The 27,268-nt window shown below is 30.7% G+C and overlaps 1 protein-coding gene across 4 annotated transcripts; it reads right to left on the reverse strand.

Moving 5' to 3' along the window:
* Window positions 1–1,313: 1,313 nt before the first annotated feature.
* Window positions 1,314–26,746, reverse strand: LOC134681113 (serine/threonine-protein kinase TBK1-like). Of its 4 annotated transcripts, none has more exons than XM_063540557.1 (19): window positions 26,445–26,529; window positions 23,344–23,619; window positions 22,221–22,352; window positions 21,487–21,616; window positions 18,883–18,973; window positions 18,485–18,584; window positions 17,308–17,468; window positions 16,570–16,680; window positions 15,158–15,337; window positions 13,915–14,117; window positions 12,864–13,014; window positions 11,859–12,039; window positions 10,895–11,001; window positions 10,333–10,449; window positions 9,045–9,146; window positions 8,109–8,193; window positions 5,294–5,358; window positions 4,506–4,574; window positions 1,314–2,049 (listed from the first exon to the last, which is right to left on the reverse strand). In XM_063540557.1, exons 2-19 carry the CDS (start codon window positions 23,437–23,439, stop codon window positions 1,986–1,988), a joined length of 2,145 nt encoding a protein of 714 aa, XP_063396627.1. In that variant the 5' UTR covers window positions 23,440–23,619; window positions 26,445–26,529; the 3' UTR covers window positions 1,314–1,985. The 4 variants fall into 4 exon arrangements, with proteins under 4 accessions (XP_063396627.1, XP_063396645.1, XP_063396617.1 ...); XM_063540547.1 differs by lacking the exon at window positions 26,445–26,529 and adding an exon at window positions 26,610–26,746 and having other exon boundaries at window positions 1,315–2,049; window positions 23,344–23,476; XM_063540565.1 differs by having other exon boundaries at window positions 1,315–2,049; window positions 23,344–23,476; window positions 26,445–26,556.
* Between the last annotated feature and the right edge of the window lie 522 nt (window positions 26,747–27,268).

Below are 27,268 nucleotides of genomic sequence, written 5' to 3' on the forward strand. Positions count from 1 at the left end.
TTTTACGTTTTCAATAACAAACACTACAATAGGTGCAATACAGTTTTGCCACATCTCTGTTAGATCGCTGTCATGTTATGATCATATTTTTTAATACAAAACAGATTTTCAAAATACTAAGTAGAAACACACTTAGCAACAAAATATATACTATATTTTTTTATTTTTTTTGACAGATCGATGTATAATTTAAGAAATAGGCAATTAAGAACACTACAGAAGATACACACAAGATATGTTTATTATACTGCATATAATAACATCTAAGTACATCCGATTTGTATATAGAAAGACGTTTTGTTGTTATGGATTTCTAAAAAACTCGCACCATTTTCCAAATGTTGATAAACTATGAAATTGTTTATAATATTTATAAATTCTAGTCCTGTTATTTTGTTCAATAAATATTTGAAAAAAACATATCTTCCTGGTATCATTAAATTAATCATATTTAGCCGGAAACGGTTAAAATCAGGAGATGCGGTATGATTGAAAATTAAACAACCATTGATAAACACTAAATAACAAAGATGTGAACAAAAAATGAATGTTTTCTTTTATCCGATTCTATGAGTGGTGTATAAATAAAGACGGCAGTAGCATACCGCTGTTTGATAGTCATAACTCGATAACCTATTCGGTTAACAAACACCGCGGGAAAAACATCAACTATTAGAAACACACGACGGAAAAACAGAAACACTGAACAACATAAAAAGAAACGGACGGTAGATAACAACTGTCATATTCCTAACTTAAACATGACACTTTAAGAAACAATGGAGGGTGGAACCTGGTTTTGTGGGTGGACAAACCTCCTGTATACATCAATGTTAAAAATACCGATAAAAGTACAACACCACGTTAGAAGAATATAGTTGTAACTAAACCAAGTACACTCAGAACAGAGAAATACGTAAATGAATAATATATAATCATTAAAATATGTAAACTGCAGAATAACAATGGACGCCTCAAATGAGTTTACGACAGCACAAAAAGCAACCACAAACAATTAAAATTTGCGATGAATCATATAACATAACACTAACCTCTACATTGGATTAACATGGCGGTTTACATGCACAACACGAAACATCCTTTAACCTAACGTCACATCCGGTCGCGCTCCTTTTTAGAAATAATGCGATTATCTCAGTTTTTCTTTGTTGTCCTGATGATTTATGTAATTTTTACATCAATAAACTAGTGTTGCATGAATGTTCATTATTACAAGGTAACGTTGTTAACAATTTACTTACAATGTTAGTATGTTTCAGTATGTACAAAAAATGGCTTATTACATATACTTGTTATAAATGAACAACAATAATTGTTATCCTAATATTTTTTAATTCTGAAGTTGTATTTTAAATTATCACAGTTCAAACACAATGGCAGCAGCATAATGCAATGACAACCTGTACGAAATCACCGTCCATTAAATATACAATAAAATGTCTGATCCAATGCTAATGACGTCAAATTGAAAATGAATGTTTTAAATACATGACGAGAATATCAAATAAATATTTCAAATATTTACAGTGAATTTACAATGAACACAAATTGTATAACCAATAAATATAATAATTTAAATAATAATGTGTGTCTTTCTGCATTGAAATTGCGTGTGAAGTGGAAAACTATAAGATATGTTGTATTGTAACAAATGTTCTTCCAGAAAATGATTCTGAACACATGTGTCAATTCAAAAGCCAATAAAGTTTATGAGATTCACGTAAACGTTGTATGATTTTAATGAGTAGTGGTGGTTCTCAAATCGTTTTATATATCTTTATGTGTAGAATCCATCTTATTAATTCAGCTAATTAGTAAATTGACAACATTTCTTTCGGATATTGAACTCATAAAAACATGTGTTAATATGTTATGAAACAACCGCTGTATATACTAGTTTTATAGCTGAATTACAAGAGAACATTTGGTGATTGACAAATTCTTTATTCGCAGATTTAATGCCACTACGAATCATGTGTCGTCATACTTTCTAGTAGGCTTTCAAAATCATCGGACTCCTTCATGAATCTGTAATAAAAAAAACATCATTCATATATTTTTCAACAAATTCAAGCTACAAATTTCTAAATGTTTATTTTATAACTCACGAAGGCTTGAAGGCTTCCTGGAAGTGCTTTCTTTATTTTGTTCACATGATCATAATATTTTTTTTATTATTATTTTTTTTTTCATAAAACAAAGTAAAATAAGTAATTTAAGAATAAGGGCGTAGATTTTTCTTATTTTTTTTTCTTTGTTCAAAAACTGAAAGCCTTTCATTCAGGGTTTCCGCTGGCGGTCGCCATTTTCGCAATTTGCAAAAAATAATAATTGTGGCGATTAAAATTCGTCATTGGCGACAGAATTTGGCGAAAGAAAAATATATTACGATTTATTTTCAGCCATCTTGTTTATTTACTTTTTTCGGGTTTCTCTGACTTTTCCGATCAGACAATACTCGGAATTCACCTTGAACTCGTTAAGATTTTGACAGAAAATCAATAATCAGCTGATTGCATTCATAGCTATCGACATCAAAGGACGAATTAATAAAGGTGTTGATTGTATGATGTGACAAAATGATATGATTAAATGGCTTCTTTCACATGTCACAAAAGGATTTATTGACCACTTTGCGACGCACATGTTTGAAGCAAAATTTTTACGCTTCCTCTCCTTCTTTTAATGATAGTGCAGAAAAGAAAATTGTTGTTATGACGAAAAATGTCCAAAAGCAAGAAAGGTCTCTGATTTAAAACTTTATCATTTAACTTTCATGTAGATCATTGATTTGAGTGGGTACTTCAAAGTTGTTTCAGTTCAAACGTGTTTCAAAGCATATAGTTTTACTTATGTACGATGGTCTAGAAAAGAAAACTGTCGTTATGAAAAAATCTATTCAAAAGGTTGGCATGAGAGTAACCCTTCAATGTAATGACTGCACCTTACTCAAGGGATCAAGTCCAAGTGATAAGATTCATCGTTTTGTTGTAAAAAACACTTCTTATTAAGGGGGGGGGGCTGGAAAAAAAGAAAATTTTAAATGAAAAATATATTTGTGTTACTTGGCGAAAAAAATAATAAAGTGGCGAAAAATATATTGTTTTGGCGAAAGAGGTGGCGAAAAAAATAATTGACCCAGGGGAAACCCTGCTTTCATTCATACGTTTATATGGTAACTTATCGATAGGGAAACGTGGGTTATCGTTTCAGAATATTTTTCATCGTGGGTTATTGTTTTTTTTTAAATCGTAAAAATATAAAAATGTATAACAAGAATACCAAACTCAAAGGTAAATTCAAAAAAGTGGGAAGTCTATAAAAACTGGCAAAATCAAACGTCTTCAAACCACTTAAGGAGGTAGACCTAGAATAAGGGAAGTAACTCTTAAAATAATCAGTACGTTTGTGTTAACCATTTTCATAAATATACTCTAAGCTTCTATGTTACATAGATTATTTCCAATCTGTTTCAGGTAAATGCTTAAAATACATTGATGATACTTGACTTTTAAAAAACGCATAACTGATTTAAAGAGTTAACTCCCTGAACCAAGGTCTACCCCCTTAACGATTGAAAAACTACTGTCGTAATTCTGGGTTGGTGAAGGCATTTTCTGAAAACAAAATGTATGCTTAACACTGGTTTTATAGCTAGCAAAACCACCCAGTTATATTACAGTTTTTAATAGTTCTAATTTATTGTCAAATTGGGTATTTATCATATTTATAAAGTTCTGCTGGTCGAATAACGTGCAATACAATGGCTATTCACTAATGCAAACAATGTAATTGTCAATATTATATTGTATTCTGCAATGAGTGATTGTTGAAATGAAAGAATTCGTACAACAGCTATTTCGAAAAGAGCTCGGGGATATATACTGTGCGAAGTATTTTAGATAAGTTGCCTGATGTTAACTTCATTTTGACCAAAAACAGAAAACATTCATTTTACATTAACATTACAATGGTATGCTCACAGGTTGTCTTTAACGTGTTTCAATAGCAAATTACATTCTAAATACCCTTCTGAACATCTGAGATCACCCCCGGTCTTAGTGTGTGTACCGATTTTACAATTCTTTATTTTTATGTGTTTTTTAGTGTAGCTTTTTGTTCGTCTTTTCGTTGTTTATATACTTTAAAGGCATGCTTGTGTCTGTCAAGATCTTTTTATGTTTCCTGATAGCACGTTGGTTTCATTAGTTCCTTTTTAAGGTACAAATTAATCGTATTTTCCTGTGTATAATAAAGACACTAGGAGACAAGATAAAAAAAAACTAAATGCCGTTTGTTTCCTTTTGAATGAAATTTATATGGATCTTTAAGCACCAAATTGTATATGTATCTTGGCAAGTCGATAAAAACAATCTAATAAGTATTGTAACACACGATTACCTATGTGTCATTAAGATGCCAGATTATAAAATATGTATAGCATGTAGTAATATCAACGAACTGCTAGTAAACCATAATCCTACCTGTGTAATGATTCTTTGCTTGAATTTATTAATCCGTCTGTTTCTAATTGTGTCTTTTCTTTAAATATTCTAAAAATAAACGCAAATCCAATTATATTATCAATATACAGAAGAAAGCAATTTAGACTGTCATATAAGTGGAAGGATTAGCTAGCTGTCAAACAAGTTTTTTTAGTCCACCATTTTCTACCAAAGGATATGCATGTACCAAGTCAGGAATAAAATAACTGTTTTCCATTCGATTGGTGGCTTTTGATTTTGCCATTTGATTATAGACATTCCGTTTTAAATTTTCTTTTGGGTTATGCTTCTTTCCTCCTTTACCTTTTGTAATGTTAATGATTCATTATTAGACAACTATTTGTTTTAGTTTCTTGGTTTGCAATCGTGACACAGGTAACACTTCTCTTTAGTACAAACGTTTTCATTGGACTGTTCGTGTATAGGAAGTTTAGGACGCGTACGCAAAAAGTTTACCTTTCTACATGTATTTGATGGGGACAAAAAATTCTGTTTTTGTTCTTGTTTTTTCTTTTAATGAACATGCATGCGTTCGTGTCGCAATTCAATCATTCTAGCTTAAACTAAACTATTATATGTCGTTTCTTCGAAAACAACTATTAAATACTAAATATCATATTTATTATATTGGATGTAATAAAAATTGGTGTTTTTTCTTTTAAAGAAATACGATTAGTATAGGAAAGGTTTTTCAAGTAATCATGATTTTATAACTAGTTAGTTCGTTCAATGGTCCAAACTATCACTTGCAGAAAGAAAATACGTACGATTCTAAATCTTCTGAACAACTGATAGACATCTTTGGGGTGCATGTATCTCGATATAACGGCTGCTGAAATGTATATATTTTATCGTTCATTTCGGTATCTTATTGTTGTGGAAATAAATAAGTATACATTTTCGTAATAAATAAATAATAAATACAATATTTATAGAACGCATTATATAATAACAAAAATTACTCTAAGCGCTTCACATTAAAAAATATATAAAATACAAAAATACATAAATCATAGATTGTTATACCAATTTAGGTTTTTTTATTGATATATAAATTCATTAAACATTCTTTTTTCAACTTTAAATTTCTAATTCATGGATATCTATAACAACAAGTGATTATACATATTGCTGTTAACTAAATCGTATCCATGGCTTTAATGCATGAATGTGAGTATTTTTGTTAACTCTTTACCATTCGGCAAAAAATGCACTATTTTTGCCGCAGAGGAACGATCAAATTTCAATCATTCATAACTTTCTTATTACTGTTAGTAGTCTTATCAACTAAGACTTTTTATAGAAAATAAGTTTTTCAGTAATTTTAACGACAAGTTTGTAATTTTTTTATCATGTTTGATCAACCACAAAACAACAACAACAAAATCGGAAAATAGTAAAATTTCGATTCAAAATGTCCTTTTTTGAAGTTTATTTATGGAAATAGTATCAACAGATCATTTAAATACAATGTTAGGAATAACATTTCCACGAAAAAGAACCCTTAATGGTCTATTTATATGAGAAACAGCAATTGTTATAGCCAAACATGCTATGTGGTGATTTGGGTCAAAATTGCTATTTTCGAGCTTTCTGGGTAAAAACGTAGCTAAACTGTGCAACTGAAGTGCATCCACACTTTTATCCCTACAATCATTTAAAAGACAGAAAACCCTAAGTCTGGCAGCCTCAGCAACTATTTCTTAGAATTTGTGCCCATACCAGTAAAAACGTGCATAATGTGGTTCCAGAGGCCAAATAGTATAATTAAAATGCATTTCTTACTACTTGTGTTACTTGGTTTTGACATTAAATCATAAGTACCTCCGCCTCGTTTCCAACCTCTCCCCTAATAGAAACCAAACACAATGTTTTGATAATTCAAGATTTACACAATTCTAAACATTTTTCTATTAAATGTTAGCTGATTTTTTTAAAAACGATGATAGTTTAATTGCTTTATTTTACCATAAAGATCAACCTAAAATACACAACTTGCGTTTTAACGTGTAGCTTAATCTCACAGATTTCATTTAAGCCCTTGGTGAAATCTGTTGATAGTCAAATGACGGAGAACTTAATCCAAATTTTACGCCAAAAAGTGCTTTTGACCCGAATTCGGGTCATAGGAACGGTCAAGAGTTAATATAATTTTGCAGTAATCTTTAGGTGAAATTTTGTCTTTCTTTCAATTGCAGATATTGTTTTTTATATGACGTTGTTATCGTGAATATACAATATCCATTTGCTTCAATTTATTACAATTTAAAGTGTTATCTTCTGTAGATATTGCCTGAATGTTACCACATTGATTTTAATGGTGAAAAGGTTTAAGATAGAACTTTAAAACGAGCTTCTTTAATTAAATGTAGGAGGTTTCATATTTATGAGTATTAGCCAATCGGTTTTTTTAAAGGTGGAGATTGACTGGTGGTTTCTTATAACGGTTTTTTAAAGGTGGAAATTGACTGGTGGTTTCTTATAACGGTTTTTTAAAGGTGGAGATTGACTGGTGGTTTCTTATAACGGTTTTTTAAAGGTGGAGATTGACTAGTGGTTTCTGATGACGGTTTTTTTAAAGGTGGAGATTGACTGGTGGTTTCTGATGACGGTTTTTTTAAAGGTCGAGATTGACTGGAGGTTTCTGATGACGGTTTTTTTAAAGGTCGAGATTGACTGGAGGTTTCTGATGACGGTTTTTTAAAGGTCGAGATTGACTGGAGGTTTCTGATGACGGTTTTTTAAAGGTCGAGATTGACTGGAGGTTTCTGATGACGGTTTTTTAAAGGTGGAGATTGACTGGTGGTTTCTTATAACGGTTTTTTAAAGGTGGAAATTGACTGGTGGTTTCTTATAACGGTTTTTTAAAGGTGGAGATTGACTGGTGGTTTCTTATAACGTTTTTTTAAAGGGGGAGATTGACTGGTGGTTTCTTATAACGGTTTTTTTAAAGGTGGAGATTGACTGGTGGTTTCTTATAACGGTTTTTTAAAGGTGGAGATTGACTGGTGGTTTCTTATAACGTTTTTTTAAAGGTGGAGATTGACTGGTGGTTTCTTATAATGGTTTTTTAAAGGTGGAGATTGACTGGTGGTTTCTTATAACGGTTTTGTAAAGGTGGAGATTGACTGGTGGTTTCTGATGACGGTTTTTTTAAAGGTCGAGATTGACTGGAGGTTTCTGATGACGGTTTTTTAAAGGTCGAGATTGACTGGAGGTTTCTGATGACGGTTTTTTAAAGGTCGAGATTGACTGAAGGTTTCTGATGACGGTTTTTTAAAGGTGGAGATTGACTGGTGGTTTCTTATAACGGTTTTTTAAAGGTGGAGATTGACTGGTGGTTTCTTATAACGGTTTTTTAATAAAGGTGGAGATTGACTGGTGGTTTCTTATAACGGTTTTTTAAAGGTGGAGATTGATTGGTGGTTTCTTATAACGTTTTTTTAAAGGTGGAGATTGACTGGTGGTTTCTTATAACGGTTTTTTTAAAGGTGGAGATTGACTGGTGGTTTCTTATAACGGTTTTTTGAGAAAACACAAATCGCTAATATAACATATCTTTAATATAAAGCGTAAACTCACCGCTGATCCATCAGCAAGTATGTCTTTTAACTCTTCCATGTTTCTCGACAATTCTCGAAATTTTTCATTCAAATGTAGCTCATTTCTGAAATAAAAATGTACCATAATATGTCATCAATCGATTTTTAGATAAATAAAATTTCGGTATTTTTTAAGCAGTTGATATAACTGAATAGCAATTATTCTTTTAAAATATTAACCTGATTAATATGTGAACATTATTTGTTTTTTTGATGCGACAATGTCCACTGATATTTATGACACAAGCACCATTAATAACCCTTAATGACATACTCATGATTTTGATCTAAAATCTAATTTTGATCGTTATGCTTCCTAAGCAGATAAAAGTTATTGTCTGATATGATGAGAGATTTTTAAGTATTTTATACAGTTTCCTAAATTTCACCCTAGTAACAAGGTCGAAGCTTTTTGGTTGAGAGATACCATGAGTCTGCATCTAAACCCATTAGAGACATGTGGTTTGATCTCTGTTATGAATATGACAGAATAATATTCTTATGACTTATCTGACCATTTTACAATTATATCACAATCCGATGACGTGTTTGCCTGAATTGTTTGTGATATGTTTAGCAAAAGTCACATACAATGTCAACGCACGCGTTCTTAATGTGTGTGCAGTTTCTTTTATTTCAGAAATTGCAAATACATTTATGGACGGAGAACATCGGTATTTCTACCTGCTCTGATTTTTGTTCGGCATTTAAATTGCATTGTCGGTTTTGTCGTCGTTTTATATCGTAATTACCCAAGAATGACTTGATATTGCTTACGAATATTTTTTATTCATCGTTATAAAGGTTTCATTATAACTTTGATTTCTATTTACGTAACAATGACTTGGATATGTTTTTTTAAATATTTACTTATCTTAGTTACAGAGGGTAAGTTATCAATTCGTTTTCTAATTACCTTAAAATGTCTTGGATATTGTTAACGAATATTTTATTATCACAATCACAATGGTTTACCCAATGGTTTCTGGCTTTGTATACTAAATTCAAAATACTGTCTCTGAAAATATAAAAACAAATAATGTGAAAGATAAAAAATCAGAACAAAAAGACTAAGATTACTGAATTTTTTATTTGTTACATTTCCATTTTCATTTATAATGCATTTCCAAAAAAGGGTTATCTTGTTTTCATATACAGTCGCCAAAAGTTCAAGTCGGGTTTTTATATATATATATTTATGAATAGTTATCAAAAGTACCAGGATTATAATTTAGTACGCCAGACGCGCGTTTCGTCTACACAAGACTCATCAGTTACGCTCATATCAAAATATTTATAAAGCCACACAAGTACAAAGTTGAAGAGCATTGAGGATCAAAAATTTTAAAAAGTTGTGCCAAATACGGCTAAGGTAATCTTTGCCTGGGATAAGAAAATCCTTAGTTTTACGAAAAATTCAAAGTTTTGTAAACAGGAAATTTATAAAAATGACCACATTATTGCTATCATGTCAACACCGAAGTGTTGACTACTGGGCTGGTGATACCCACGGGGACGAAACGTCCACCAGCAGTGGCATCGACCCAGTGGTGTTAATAGTTATCAAAAGTACCAGGATTATAATTTAGTAAGCCAGACGCGCGTTTCGTTTACACAAGACTCATCAGTGACGCTCATATCAAAATATTTATAAAGACAAACAAGTACAAAGTTGAAGAGCTTTGAGGATCCAAAATAGTCCTCCATCCTAATATCAAGGGAATAATATCGTACATTTTATAAAAAAAAAGTCCTTGTTTATTTCTATGAAAAAGATAAAAATCTAGCTTCAAGTAAGGTTTCTTTAAAGTTATTTCCTTTGAAAATCGTAAAAATGTGACACTTTTGTTCATTTAAATATTACGAAGATGGTTAAGTACAAGCCACTGTTATGTTTAAAAGTAAAATTACAAAATTACAGAACTTCTAACTTAAGCACGTTTAAGGAAAAATTGAAATGTTTCATACCTTAAGTTTTTATTACGAACTAAATCTAGAGGTGTTTACTTCAAGTAAGGTTTCTTTAAAGTTATTTCCTTTGAAAATCGTAAAAATGTGACACTTTTGTTCATTTAAATATTACGAAGATGGTTAAGTACAAGCCACTGTTATGTTTAAAAGTAAAATTACAAAATTACAAAAATTACAAAATTACAGAACTTCTAACTTAAGCACGTTTAAGGAAAAATTGAAATGTTTCATACCTTAAGTTTTTATTACGAACTAAATCTAGAGGTGTTTTCTCCCGCACGACAGAATACTTCAGAATATCTGATAATGTATCTTTTGATGTCTTTAAATAGCTTTTTAATGTTCCAATACTGTAAAAAAAAAGAATTAAAACATATAAACAGCTTAGACTAATCGTGAATTTTACTTACTTAAACACAAAGGGTGTTTTTCAATGTTGATTTTTTTTATTAGACTTATGTGATTAGAAATACAAGTTTAAATCATATACAACTCAAAAGCTTAAACATTTCAATTGAATGAAAAACATCTGTCCTATTCCTAACTTAGTACAGTCATTTCCTTGTGTAGACAATGGTGGATATAATCTGGTTTCATAACTAGTAATAAACTGCTCACTTGTATAACAGTTGAAGTTAATTTCCGTAATATAATCAACAAATGGGAAAACTATTTTACTAATATCTATTGACAATAAAAAAAAAAGTTGAAATAATCCTCTATATGAATGAACTAGTTATACAGATAATATTGGATTCAATTTTGATTAGTTTAGTATTTAATAATATAACTTACCATTCATCAGTACATAAAGACGTAAAATCTTTCGAATTCAAATTTCTTTCCAGAATACTTGACACATCATGTATTCTCTCTGTTATGTATTCTGTGACTTGTGTGATCTTTAAAAGGAAAGGAAAATATGAAATATATAATAAGACTAATAATTGGTCGTATAAATTCTTATACATCTTTTATTTTACATCTTTATATGAAGAATATTTATGCTCATGTATTGGCGTTTAACATCCAGTTGTCCAAAATAAAACTAAAACAGTCAAGTTGTTGGTTTGACATGGCTGAAAATCAAACCAACGACCTCCCACACTCGAAATGAGCACGCTACCACATGCGGTTAAAAAGACATGGGATAAGAAATAACTGAAAAACGATTATCATAATGTTTCTTCATTCTACGGTGATGATAACGGATCCTTCTTTACTTATATCTTAATTTCAAGGTAGTTACAAACAAACATTCTTTGTTTGAACAATAATGTTATTAATAACAGACTTTCATATTCCTAACCGGTAACCGGCATTTTTAAATGAACTGTTATGTTGATCTAGGTTTCGCAACTCATGAAACTTCACATGAGTATGAAATTTAAACTAATTGACTTCACATCTTGACCAAGCTAGCACAGGTATAAGACTTAACATATGTATCATAGTCAGTCAATAAAAATTATGTTCAAGTATTGTCGATAACAATATGAGACTAAGGGTCAAATCATCATTTGTTTTTCAGTTTGATAAAATTATCAATAAGCAAACATGGTTTGAGTATCTCCTGGTATGCAAACAACATTTTAATATAACTAATCAAAGTAGCGGTAGCAAATATCAAGTTCAGAAACATGAGGGATGTAGACCAGAGTAAATATGGCATGTCTTTGACATATGATAATAGAACACTTTATAATAAATGCAAAAAATATAAGAAATTCTTCAGTCAGCAGATATGTGGTAAACGTACCTCCATGGTTGATTGGTGCATTGAACTGTTCTGTGTTCCTCTTGCTCTTAATGGACTGTCTGTTTGTATTGAATACATTTGTGAACTACACGGTTTTGATCGAGAAAGTCTTTCATTTGAAATCATTTTTAATAACTCAAATTCTTTTTGTAAATCCTTTAACTTTATTTCATTACTATTTCTGAAAAAAACATCAATATAATCATATGAAAAACGTGTACAGAATATTAATATTTATAGTTTTTGTACGGACATTTTTGGTATTTTATTTAACATATCATGTAGTTGATGGGTCTTCTTTAAACAAACACTTTTTGTTATTTTACTTTAAAAATATGTATCCAACTATGACTGTTTGGGATGCTCACCTAATTTTGTCGATAAAATGGCACTAAAAAAACAACTGTCATACAAGTTGAAGGGTAAAGTATGTAATGAATGGAATATAACACATGTTTTCATTCCTTTCAATGATGACTTATATAGTCGAGAGTTAATCTAAAAAGATTTGATGGTATCGATTCTGACGATACATACCTGATTGCAAATTCAAACAGATCAGGGGAAAACCCAGAGGTTTGCACATACTGCTCAACACTCAAATATTCAATAAAAGGGTCTCAAAAATAAAAAAAAACAAAACAAAAATTAATATGGCTTGAGTCTCTTCCTCTCTTTTGAGTGCTTTGGAATCGACATACCGGTAATGTATTGCATACCTTTCATGAATTATCCGTTTATAAATTTCTAAAATATTCAGAATCTTATAGATTCAAATTATCTCAGGCAAAGTTTTAGCTATTTGTTGTCTCTTTACTATTAACACAGCCATTAAAACTTTGGGGTTAAGAGTTCCTGATTAAATTTTACCAAGACGGATCACAATTTAATTTTTCAATTCATGTATGTGTATCGTTACCCTAAGAGAAGCTCCTGTCACCTTCAAGTAAAGTGCATTTCAATCTCATAGTGTCTTACAAGAAGAACAATTAAGAGGTATCTTACCTTAAATCCGATCGAAAAGTTTGAACACATTGTTTAGCTCGATGAATGTCCTCTACGGTATTGCACAAATAAGCTATAATACAAGCTGCTTTCCGACCAACCTTTATTAGCATCTCATTTCGTAAATTCGCATTGTCCAGCGTTGAAATATCTATAAATGTACAAAACAACATGATTGATTGAATTTGTCCATAACATTTTTGAACTAGTTTTCTATTCCATCCAACTTTTTCTCAACTTATGAACTTTTTCTCTAAATCAGATTATAAAAGGTCAGACATAACGAATTTATTATAAATGGTTTTCAACTTTGCTACAGTGAATTATTTTGATTGACTTATTTTTTGCTTTTGAAATAAAAAAAAACGCTTTATTTTCAAAGTTTTATTAAGCTCAAACAGCTGTGGATTAATGCTGTGCGAATCTTTTTCATTTTTAGCCATGGCGTTGTCAGTTTGTTTTAGATTTATGATTTTGACTGTCCCTTTGGTATCTTTCGTCTCTCTTTTAAAATTGCCGTAATTTTTTTTTGCACTTTATTGTTCCTGTTGTCCTTTATTTTTCTCTATAGTTGATGTGTTTCCATCGGTCCTTGTTTGTAACCCGGGGTGTTTTCTCTCAATCTAGTTATGACTTTTTAACACCGGTATACTTCTGTTGTTGTTATTAAGAACATAGCATTTATCTTAATGAATCCACCAATGACAAATTCATGGTTATATAAGAATGCATTTACAACGCGAACGCGTGTTTGAATTTAGTTTATAACATATGGTCAAAGGATTGAAAGGGAAGGTTTCCGTGCATGTTATTGGTTTTTAAAACACACTTCATTTTGTGGTTATTTCACGTGAGGCTATCTGGACCATGTGGTGTGCGTCATTTTTTATCTTTTTAGTACGTTTGCCTTTACGGAGGTATCGATGATGTCTGTTTCACTGTCCTTGATCAGTGATCCTTGATATCTTCATTGCCAAACGGCATTACCATGACTGAATTACGGTAAATAATTTTGCTGCTAAGCCTGTCATAACACGAATAATAAACTCACCATTTTGAATTCGTGAAGAATTAAAAATATCAACATCAATAGTGGAAATTAATAATAAGGGATTTTCCCGTGATGTCACTGGTAAATCTTTTATTGTTGTGTCCAAACTAAGATGTTCAATATTTGTTTTCTCAAAATAAATTGTTTGGTAACGTCTATCAATATCAGTTTCGGTAGCAATCATTTCATAAAGCATCGATAACCTGCAATGTATTAAATTCGATTAATGAAATATATAGTTTTAGAATATCAGGCTGCTCATATAATCAGGCTACTTATATAACAACATAATATAATTTGCATATGTCTCAACTAGAAAACGAAAATATTAATATAAATTTTAAGATAAAAAAAAACTTTGCGTCAGATAACAATAATGAGATGCGGTTTTATTAACAAAGACACACAAAGCTAGCGAGCAAAGAACAAACGAATTCATCTCTTATTGATAGCTATATGAAAGAACCCAGCATTACAATATTTGAAATAAATCAAAAGAGAAAACAAATGGTATGATTAATACTACAACAGAACAAGAATGTGTCCTCAGTACACGAATGCCCCACTCGAACTATCATTTTCCATGTTCAGTGGACCGTGAAATTGGGATAAACACTCTAATTTGGCATTAAAATTAGAAAGATCATATCATAGGGAACATGTGTACTAAGTTTGAAGTCGATTGGACTTCAACTTCATCAAAAACTACCTTGACCAAAAACTTTAACCTGGAGCGGGACAGACGGACGAACAGACGGACGGACGGACGAACGGACGAACGGACGCACAGACCAGAAAACATAATGCCCCTCTACTATCGTAGGTGGGGCATAAAAAAGAAATGTTCGAGATGTCAGCAGACACAATGCTGGAAATGATTGTATTATCTTTTCTTTTTATAATTTTTTGCAGGCCAAAATATAAATATATCATTTATTGAGATGCCTTGATCTACTTTGTGCCTCACATTCCAGATGCAAGTTCAAAATTAAAAATACGACTTCGAAACACTTCTAAATTTTTCGGAAAAATCATATGATAATATTCATATTTTCTTGACGTACAACATAATATAAACGGTTCCATGTAGAACAATTATTAACTGTAATATTATATTTTGTTTCATGTTTGTTTTTTTTCTCCAAAAGAGGCAATTATTCTTAATGACAAAAGTGAAAACAATCTTAGTTTCACGAAAATCTGTGTGTTTTATTGAAATAATAGAAAAGTGTTTTTCGCATACCTTGCACTTTTATTCAAATAAACGGTTAAGTATTGACAATCACATATGTTCAAAATATGGATAGGCATCGCATTATTTAAGTTATATGCTTCCTGGAAAAAGGTTTCGTAGGACCACTGGTGTGCGTTGTTAGCTTCCAACAATCCGGACATCAAAGGTACCAATCTTGATTTAAGACCACTAAAAAATTCAAAAGCATTTTCAAGTTTAATTTGAGGTGTATAATCTTATTATATCGATTCAAAATAAGAAAAAAAAGGCTGAAATTGCTATAAATCTTTAAACTATCTTTACAGCATTTGTTGGACTCTTATTTTGAGAAATAATAGTGGTGTACCTGGTTAATAAATCATTGGTGTTCTCCGTCTTTCTTTTACTTTTCCTGTTAAATATCTTTTCATTGTTGAACAATGTTAACCAAACAATCGCACCAATGGTATTTTGAAGACAGGCAGTTGATACTCATAGTATATTTATTTAACATCAATATTGCAGTATTCATATATTTTTGTATTTTAGGTAGAGCTAATTTGAGATGATTTAAGCTGATCTGTTGATGCACTTTCTGCTTTTTTTTGTAAATTTGGGTGTACAAAATTGAAGTATTCATAAGGGTTATTGTTCTAAAATTTAGCATAAGATTCGTATTGTTCCATTTCGTGCACTTTCTTTTTTAATTTTTGTCTTTTAGTTCATTAAAAGAGTGTTCACTGTTCTGTCAATGAAGGGTCAGTCTATTTTAATGTTGATATACGTTTGGACTTAATATCAATAATTTCTGCATAAGTCATGATGACAATAGTTTTCTTAAGAAGGCGTGACTTCCAAGTAGTTTTCAAATTGTTTTTTCTTTTTTTTTTCCATCCTTAGTTTCAGATATTCTTTTGTACGAATACTTGCATGATCATTTGTCATGATCTATTTACAAAGGGCGTTACATTTCGAAATCATTACAATGACAAAGTGGTAATTTAAACAACAGTCCCATCAAAGGCAATATTTATAACTTTAAGATTAAAACGAAAATATTCCAATATCAAATAAACTATAGTTAAGTTCTGAATAAAGGTCATTTCCTTATGTGCTTAGATCCTTATCAAGATCATTGAGTATCTTTATATGCTATTAACTGAAAGTGTTCGATTTGAAAAGGTTTTGTTATAAATAAAAGCATTAAATATTTGTATCTTAATCTATCATATATATGTAGACCAAATTAAATATTTGTCATGGTCACATGCATTCAAATAAAAATTTCCCTATTCCTATTTTTACTTCCTGGGTATCGCCCTACATTTATTGATATGGTACTTGACACTAAACTTCCGGGTTGTTGTCTTTTTTTCAGTTGATATTTCACTTTCTATTGTTTCAGCCTTTTTAAGATCAGACAAGGGTATTTGAATAAATACCTTGATATGTTACATGATGTTGGAAACTCAGAACTCCATTGAATCTTTCCGTTTTCCGTTTCCTGTATACCACATATTTTTCCTCTTGGTTTTTGACTAATTATTAAAAACCTTAAAAGAATATTTCATTATGTTACTATTGCGTAAATTATATAAAAAAAAATAATTCCGATATTTCCTCATTGCATAATTTGAGAAAATTTGATACTTCTGAAATTTGACATTTTGCATTTCCTCCCGAAAGTTTCAATTGTCATGCTCTTCCGGTGTTGCATAAAATAAAAAATAAAGTCAAGTTAACGAGGAAAACTACCTCGCATTTCAATAGAACAAAACAGGATTTTTCCAAATTGCAGTACTGATATTCTTATTTATTTAAAGTTACAATGAGACACTTACAAACAATGGACTTTTTTTAAAACTAAAATGATTTACCAAATTTGTAAATATAACTCTAACGCGACAAAAGAAAACTTCCTTTTCTGTCCTTTTTTCATTATTCTATTCATAATCTCAGTACGGAAACGAAATGATTAAAGGTTCATATATGAAATTTATCAACTTAATTTTGACATTAGAACGATCAAAAACCCACTATCTGCTGCAATTAGCTTTCTTACTTCGTCAGAAAAAATAAATTAAAAAAATAAATATAAATATCCAACAATGCTAATTATTCAAATTTATTCATGAAGTTGATGCATTTTTTGTATTAATATGCAAATTATTATTACTTACATAGTTTGCCTATTCCTCCTTGCGCCGCCATAAGGCTTGAAAGGAACATTACCCGTAGCAGCATGAAACAACGTTACCCCTAATGCCCATTTATCAACACATGAGTTCACCTTTACATGACTAGATTTCTGTATAAAGGCTCCTTTATAAAGTAACGGGTGCTGGAAATAAAGATTTGTTATAATTAGTACTAGTTCTTGAAATCGGGTAAATTACAAATTAAAATGCTAATTATTTTTATGCTTTAATATACATATATACATGTAAGTATGTATTGTAAAATCGATTTGACAAAAATAAATTATAAGCAACAGAATGTTGGGTTTTGGATCTATTCAGACTCGTTTATATATATTAAGTATGTATATATATGTATGTGCACTTTAACAATATAATTTATCTATTCAAAATCTTCCAGTAAATAATGGTTTGTAGTCCAATCAACAGGAAATTACACTGGTCTGGTGATTACTGATGTTATTTTTAAGGGGAATCACAGATGCATTTAGTTTCCTCCTAAACACACCTATTTGACGTTAATCCCATGCAACCACATTGTATCTCTGACGTTTTTACTACAAGTATATGCATTGTTTAGGATTTGCAATCGGATTATGTTCTTACCGCAATGCATCCTGAATACATTCAGTATATAAGTTTCACCACATGCGAGAAAAACTGCAGTACAGATTTTTACTCTGAATGTATTGTTGTTTTACACTATCCCTTGGTTTGTGAGTTCAGTCGAGTATATCGTTTATATGTTAGAATGATTTCCAAATATATCTCATTTTAAGCATTTATTGCAAAATATGTTTATTCTAAATATTTCAGTACACTGTACTTGTTTGGCTATATTAAAGCTTATCAAAGTAAAATATTGATCTGTTGGGTTATCAAATTTATCTTTCTTTACAATTATACCGACTGCTTTGCAAAGTCATAGGTGTAGATGGTTAATAGAAAAGAAAATAATCTGTCAATAGCAATAACGATACCAATGTTTCTGCACCAGATGACCATTTCGAATGAATGTTAAATGAATAAAGAATGTACAAAAGTTTAAATGAAATATATAATACAGAAAAGAAGACATTTACTTACCCCCCCCCCCCCACCACCAACCCCACCATGACCCGTATTACTGTACAATTATATAGATATTAGAAATAATTACCAGATATTCTTCTGTACCCGCCAATGAAAGACACATTTCTTCGTCGTACTGGGAATGATTCTGTCTTGAGGATCCAAAATCAGATATTTTAAAGGTAATTCTGTTAAAAGAAAAAAATATTAAAATAAGAATAACAAAGTTGAAATGTGAAAATGATAAAAAAAAAAAAGTAGAGTAAATTGTTTGTTAGATTAAAATTTAAGATAACGTTGGATTGAAGATGATCATGATAGCAATAAATCTGAATATAAATTATACTAGTAACGTATTTTTTTTTATTCATTATCTTTGTATTTAAAGAGAATACCAATAGTTGAATCCAAATTATATTGTAAATTGTATGATTTCTAATTTACTTTCCCTCTAACATACTGAATGGGGTGGGGTGGTTTACTTACGTATTTGGCACGGTTTTAGTAATGAGTATATTTGCTGGTTTGATATCACGATGAACAAAGTCTTTGGAATGTAATTCTTGTAATCCGGAAGCTAAAACAGATATTATGAATAAAACAAATTGTTTAAAAGGCAAAACTACGAGTTGATTGGAACTTAATGCTGAGTCAAATGAGACAACTGATAATTGGTACAAAATACAAAGGGTCTTACACTATTTATTACATTACAATTTATTGCAAAACAGTGATACGACACAAAAGAAGTCCTGGTAGTGCGCTAGACAAAAGACAAAAAGACAACATATGTTATTTCCTCAGACACAGACGTGTACAAGAGGTCAAAACATAATAAAGTATACATATAAATCGACAGCACAGTAGTGAACGATAATAGAATAATAGTGGTAGAATGTGTCATTACAAAATGTATGTCAAGCTTTAAACTAATTGATAATGTTAAAATATTTTTATTCAAAATCTAAAGTGATTTTCGATTTTATCATAAGTATTTGAAATGTTTATTTTATTTTTGTTACATTTAAAACCCGTCATTAATTCGTCAGACACTTGACTATAAATAATCTATTATTACTCTCTATGAAATAGCGTAGTATACTTAGTAGTCAATTAAAATGTTAAATAATATATGACAGGCTAGATATACACTTTCCATATTCAAAGTATATTTATAAAATAAATTATATAATACAGAAAATACAAAAAATATTTATAAAAGAATTACATGATACAGAAAAAAGACCCTTCCTCACCCCCTTCCAACCCCATCATGATCCTAATATATGTAAAAAAAAAAAAAAAAAAAAAAAGGGGGGACAATTTATGTTTATGCTGTACACCTTCCACAAAAAGGAGTGTACGTTGTATACATACGTTTCAAATTCAAATTTTCACAAAACCATGATTTATAAATAACGAAAATTAAAAAGGGAGACATTACTTGGAAGAATTTATTTCAATGACAATATATTTGTGTATAAGACAAAGAAAGCTGTTTATAAAACTTCTCGTCTGTAGGTAGTAATCTTTTCTTTATTCTTCTGTTTTAAATAATATTTTTGGAAAGAAAAAGTCACCCCTGGATGACTTTTATTAAACTCCTCTCAGATAAAATTTTCACAAATTTGATTAATTATTTCATTATCAAGAGTCAAGAGAGTGGAAATTTATTTCAATTGTTGCTTTGGCGCGTTCCTGAGATATATCTATGATATTCAAAATTGAAAAAATACCCTCATCGAAGTGATGATTATCTGGACTAGTTTGTATCATTACCATAAATTGTTTTATCAATGGATAGATGAAGCAACAGATCAGTATATTACTAAATATGGTCAAATGATGCTCTATTTCTATTCTGGTCTATTTTAAAGACCACGTAGAGGTTTATTGAAGGGAAATCTAGAACTTATCTATATCGGATGTGCTATACAATTAATAAGGAAGTCATAAAGTATTTATTTTTAGTACCCTCTTGTTGTTAATCAGTGATTACCTTAGAGTCCAACATTTAATAGTGTAATTTAAAACATGTGATTTGAACCTATCCGGGTTTTTTTTAAACACTATACTTTTTTATCTGAATTTATTTTGTGCAATGCGTTTCCATTTCCTTTCTCGTGATTCTGTACTTGGTATTGCAAAACTAGTTTTTAGTATTGTCATGCAGACATAAACTTGTATTGGCCAGATAAATATTTCTACGGCTCCCTTTTTTTTACTATTTCCGTTCCCTTCCCGCTCTCATTTACATAATTAACTAAACCTTTTAAAACATAAAAAAAATATTGTAAGCTCATTAAATCGAATTTAAGAAAACTATATGTACTATAAAATACCAAACAATTGTTCTCTCAAGGAGTTAAACAAATAAACATAAATTAATTCCTTTGAAGTTTTCTGTTACAATTTTTTTCTACTTTTGTCGTTGAAATATATATTATAAAATATATGTCTGTGAATTCTTTACAGGAAAGCACGAAAATGTCGATATATATATATATAATTACTAAGTACGTCTGAGTCAGTGATAACCCTACAACAGATGTATCCATCGGATCGCCATCAATGATGGTAATACATGGCTGTGTACATAATGTATATACAACTCGTCTAAACATCAACCCAACAATGTTAGATCTGTAAATTTGCTTTCAATTTACAGATCTAACATTGTTGGGTTAATGTTTAGACGAGTTGTATATAATTACTAAGATAGACAAAGGCATGCTGATTGCAAGTTTTTTATAAATTGGAATATAAGTGAAGTCTTCCAAACATGAAGGGAAGGGAGACAGAACAGAATAGACAAGTCTAACAGATAACCAATCTCTAGAATAGACTACTTCGAAAGGAGGGTAGTATACCTGACCTAATCAATGAGTCGACTCTACGGTTCGGCTAACATGCAACTAATCAGAGCTATTACCTTTGCCTACACACTCAATGAAATCGGCTGTAATTATAGGACAAATAATTATAAATGAGATAATAACATTTTCGTATTCGTATTCGTAATGAGGCGTATTCGTACAGGAACAATAATTTCTACACATGCAATACAATATGCCCTGATCTATTTCATACCTAAATGGGTTAGTAATAATGTGAAGAGAATATCGGGTAATCCGTTCATATATTCTGGTTCCTGTAACATGGTTTGTAAACTTCCGCCGGAACAAAATTCCATAACAATTACCGTTTTATTTGAAACCATCTGAAAATAGATTACAACAATTTATCAAAGTTTGATTTAATATTTTAAGATAGTAGTTGTACAATTAGAATTCAATATTTCAGCTCTAGTAAATACCATTATTTGTGATCGGGAGGACATACCCGTGACTGCTGAACAACTATTAAAAATCGTGTAATTATAATCTTGTTTCTTGCCTTTTCTGTTCTTTTCGTTTTGTTATTGACTTTCATATAAAATTAAATATTTGAATATTTGAATATTTCCTATTTATATCTTCCACATGTATAACTAATTCCTTTTACGGGTTTAGCTCTACACTTTCTGTTATTTTTTTTCCAGCTCCTCCAAGTTTGTACTAGGTTTTGGATTTTCAAATATTTGACATCGAGCATCCCTAATATGACATTAATGTTGGAAATACACATTTGTTGCTATAAATCTGTACCATTAATATATTCATAAACTGCAAGTATCATTTATATTCAAAGATTCAATCATGTTTATATATTTAATCCATTTTGATCATGTACCGTGTTCAGGGTATGTGAAAGAAAATCTGTATGTTTTATTATTTTTGAATGTCCTATACCGAGTTATATCTTAATGTTTGTATGATGTATACCTCATCTTCAATGCCAAACAGCTGAACAATATTTTTATGTCGGAAAGACAGCAGAGCGTCTGTTTCCCGTTGAGTTGCTTTATCGGCTCCTGTACGTTTCGGTACTTTCAAAGCTCTTTTTTCACCAGTCACCTGTAAGTAAACAATAAAAACATTCAGATTGGAACTATAAAACAACAACAACAACAACAACAACAACAACAACAACAACAAAATATGAACATATGTTTTGTAAAAGTTTACCAACTATGAATTATATCTGCCGAACAAGATTTCCATTGAAACATCTGTACGCAGAGACAAAATGCATAGAGAGTACATGTACAAATATTAATTCAAACATTTGTGTCATTTGAGTAAATTATCTTCTCTATTGTCAATCTTCCTTTCCTATATATTTGAATGCTACTTTCCATTGCCTCCTTCTTATGCTTTTCAAATATCACATAAGTCGATATCTGTATTATCAATTTAAGTTTAGCTGCAATTGATCCATAATCGAGTCTCCTTGTATGGCACTCTTTATTATAGTTTTTCGTATGCGTAAGGTTGTGTTGCTTACCATATTTGTATAAAAGAGTTAGGTGTTGTTTTTTGTGTTCTAGTAAAAAGGTTAGTGCCCAGGTTCATTTTAGTTCACAAACTCAATTTCTTCACTTTCACTCTTGTATTTTTATCATTTATATTCCCTTCAACTAAGATCTATAATTGCTGATTTTCAAGCATCTAAAAAAATGTCTTTATTTTACTCAAATATTTTTTTTCAGGATGTTCCTCTTGTATTTTGAATTTTTGCCATATTTTTGGAATCCTCTGGTTTTATCCATGTCTTTCCCAAATTAAAAATTGTCCAATAACCCCTACTTTTCTTTTCATAATTCTATTTCATATAGTTTGAAAGAAAAAACATATTTAAAAACTCTTGAAAGACTTATTTCCCGCCATATGTTCAATGGCTTATATCTCAAAATCTACCACACATTTTTTCTTCTATTTTAGTTGCTTTAAATGTATATACTTTCACTTTAAACTGTCTTTTTAAAAGCTTGGAATTTTGATATAGAGTGGCGAACATATTTGCTTCGGTTGTTTCATTTTTAAGGCAATTGTAACACCAGCATACCTTATTGTATCCGAGAAATACACAAGAGAATGCTCCTTGTCCCAATCTATCCTTCAAGCTGTAAAAATGGTTAACAGTTTCTCCTACATATTCCATTCCTTGCTTTGTAAATTGCCATTTCCTTGGTTACAGTCTTAAAATAAAATTTGAACGTAAATAATCATCTCCTTGGTAACAGTCTTAGGTAGAATTTGTCCATAAATTGCCAAACCCTTTGATTACAATCTTAGAATAAAAACTGTGCATAAATCAACACCTCCTTGGTAACAGTATAAGCTAGAAAACAAATTGTACGTAAATCTACATGGTTACAGTCTTAGTCAAAAATTGTCCGTAAATTGCCAAACCCTTTGGTTACTTAGAATAAAATTTGTACAAAAAGATTTAAAATATGTAATGTATTTAATGAGTTCTACCTTATAAACTTTCTAAACTGGTTTTTCAACAAACACTAAAGCTTATTTCAGTATAAATAGTTATTCTTATTACTTCTTCCGCGTTTTTTTTAACTTGTTCAATTGTATTAATAGATTCTAGGTATAAACAATGCTTTCATTCACGTGTTCACACTAATGATATTATTGTCTTTCCAGAAAAAAAATAACTTAATTTCCGTTTATGAATGAAAATTTTCAAAATGAAAGAAGCCGGCTACGTAATTTGTATATATAGGAGGCCGCAAATAGTGATCGATATTTCGTGGTTATCGAGTTTATTAAGTTGATCACAATTTATCATTATTAGCACTTTTAAGTGCCAAAAGTTAACTCATCTTGTGGAAGAATTAGTACATTTACATCAAAATGTGTGGTTGTTATTTAGATATGGCATACCCCCTCCCAACTAAAATGGTTTTTAAAACACACTTTCTAAAGTCTCAACTATATGGTATTTAAAGCTCCGTATACGTATTTTGCACTTTAAATTACTTATATGTATTGTGCTTTGAAGTGATAAAGAGGAAAGAAGGATACAATACAATATCATTTATATGTCTATTTATGGCTGTCGTATTGTGTATAAAATGCATTTTTGAAAGCTCTTCCGTGATTTTTCAAATTGTTGAATGTCAATTGAAATAGCATCCTGAAAGGAAATTCCTTTCATTCTACGAATTGTTAATTTAAAATGAAAACATTCATGGAAAACTAAATTTAGAAACTACCTTGCTCTTTGTAATTTTGAGCATAGTAAGAAACAGAATTATAACTAACACAGATCTAGTTGTTTTTCTATCGTCGCGGTCATACTAGTATAAGGCAACCGCGTGGAGAACGTGTACATTTAATATGGGGTTAGTAGGCGTGACTTAAGCAAGATAATGGTTCATGTTTTAAATAGTAGGAGTAGCACAATGCTGCTGTATACTTATAGAACCTGATCAATTGTTCAGACTAAAAAGCCAGAGGCTACTGACTTGGGAAAGGTGCTATAATGCGGCGGGGATAAACATGTTATTTGATATCTCAACCATACCCGTAGCCAGGGGGGTTCGGACCCCCCTTTTGAAAACAAGAAACCTCTGTTAAAGTCCACATTGAATTGAATTGTGACTGTTAAAGTTGAGTTCGCGAGTCCAAATAATCCCTCATAGAAATTCCTGGCCACAAGCCTGTCAAACCTCCCCTATACCTCTAGCCAATGTAGAAAAATCAAACACACAACAATACGCACAGTAAAACTCGGTTTAAAAGAAGTCCGAGTCCGATGTCAGAATAGGTACAAAGTAAAAAGCTTCTGTTATTTGTTTCTCTTATTTTTTTTTCAGAATATGATCCTCTCTGTTCAATCATTTATATAGAACACATATAAAGCTTTTTTTCTGCTTTGGTCGGGTTGTCTCTTTGACACATTCCTCATTTCCATTCTCTATTTTATTTACACATTACTATTTTCCCTAGCCGAAATACTTGCAGCTGAACGTAACGTGGTTAACCAATAATAACTGAACAACAATTTTATCAATTTCAACTTCTATTAACGAATCTTTTTTACCTTTTGCCACATATATTTGAACCTCTCCTTGCAATTTTCAATTGGTTGTTTCATTTGGCTCATCTTTCATCTCATTTTAAATAAACTGACATCTCCGCCTGTAATTGCGGTAATGATTTTTAAAGTATGTGTTCTTTCTGGGTTAACCTATTCGTGCGCTTACAACTGTTTCATACATGTATTTTTTCAGTATTACACGGACAATTACGATATTTTTTTATGTTTTATGTAACACTCTTTTGGCGCTTTTCCAGCTGTAACCATCAATTTTGGCAATTTGTCAGCAGGGAAAACCGACTAAAGATCATTCTACTTATTATATAAAGTACCCATCAAATTACATGTCTACAACTGAAAGACGACCCTCGACCTTATACATACATGGAGTATAAGGCAATAAATAACAAAAAAATACATCAAATGCATTATAACTACATGACTCGCTTGGATAACACTTCTGACATATATTTTTAAATAGGTAATGATGTCAAAGATGGGACATTGATATTTGTGACTTCTCAACGCTGCCAAAATGTTGGTCTGAGCAAAATGATACTGGATCCAACATGTAAAATTAACGATAACAACGATTTTACTGTTCATTTAAATTGTGTTTGTTTAAATATTCACAGTACACAATGGCAAATGAAAAATAACTTCAAAAAATAACATTAAAAAATAACTCTTCGCCTACTGCAATAAATACTGGTAAGTCATTGACAAGGCCAAAACAGAGATAAATATCGAACCCCCCCCCCCCCCCCCTCCCCTTTCTTTAACGCTAAACAACTAATGTAACGTGCAAGACAAGAAATGCAGTTCACCCTTATGTATATATATAACTTATATATACTGCCAAAACGCATCTTTCTTCTCCGTTTCTCCCGACAATCTACGGTCTGCGTTACACATGAACTGTTTCTTTGTTTGAATACTAATTATTATAGTTTTTTATCAGCGATAATGAAACGAAAGTATATCGCTGAACATTATATCATTATGGTATAAAATGTGAATGCATGCGGCAAATCTAGTTTCAATATTTCTTTGAAAATAAATAAGAAAACTACTAGAAGAGCGATTGCGTTTTCAAAATAATGTCTTACCTTTTTACATTACATCTGCTGTAGTACGTCAGCGGGCATTTTAAAATAAATTGGAAATCCAGATGACAACGCGGAAAATCCGCTTGTACTTTTAGAAATCAAATATTCAAAATATAAAGATAATATTACTCGAACACAAACCTAAAATACTTGATATATAATTACCTCTTTAACTCGTCCATGATAATTATTTATATAAATGTATTTGCATTGTCAATATTTTCTTTTCAATTTGATACTAAAAATAGAAACTGGTATTCCCCGGAAGTAAATCATATTGTAAACATAAACATGATAACCAAATCAATCGTAATATTGATTTTAATAGAAGATTATATAGAACATTATCTTTTCCAATTCATGATTGTCATTAAGTGTATGATAATTTAAATTATGATTGGATTGTACGTACAAATCTGAATGATCTGATAGTGTATTTTGAGCAAAATTCATGTAAAATAATATTGTAGGCCTTACATAAAGCCTACCTTTGTAAAATTACGGTAGATAAAGACTAGTTCCTTGTTCATTTCGTTTATTCTCGGGAAAAGGAATGACATTTATTTCATTGAACTTTGTGGTTTGAGGTTTCGACATGAAAAGATGTATTAATATGAAAATAAAATTCTGAGAAAAATGAATTGGCTTTAGGTACGGGGCGCCGAATGGGACTCTTGTGGTTTTGTACTCAAAATTCAATTTTGTACGGACAAAAGTGACTTTGGTTCAAAAAAAATGAGTTCAGTTTAACAAAATTTGTATCATACTACTAATTTAAAATTTTGTCGGACAAAAGTCACTTTTGTCATGACAAAATTCAGTTT

Source organism: Mytilus trossulus, chromosome 1 (genome assembly GCF_036588685.1).
Source record: "Mytilus trossulus isolate FHL-02 chromosome 1, PNRI_Mtr1.1.1.hap1, whole genome shotgun sequence".
Classification (NCBI taxonomy): Eukaryota; Metazoa; Mollusca; class Bivalvia; order Mytilida; family Mytilidae; genus Mytilus; species Mytilus trossulus.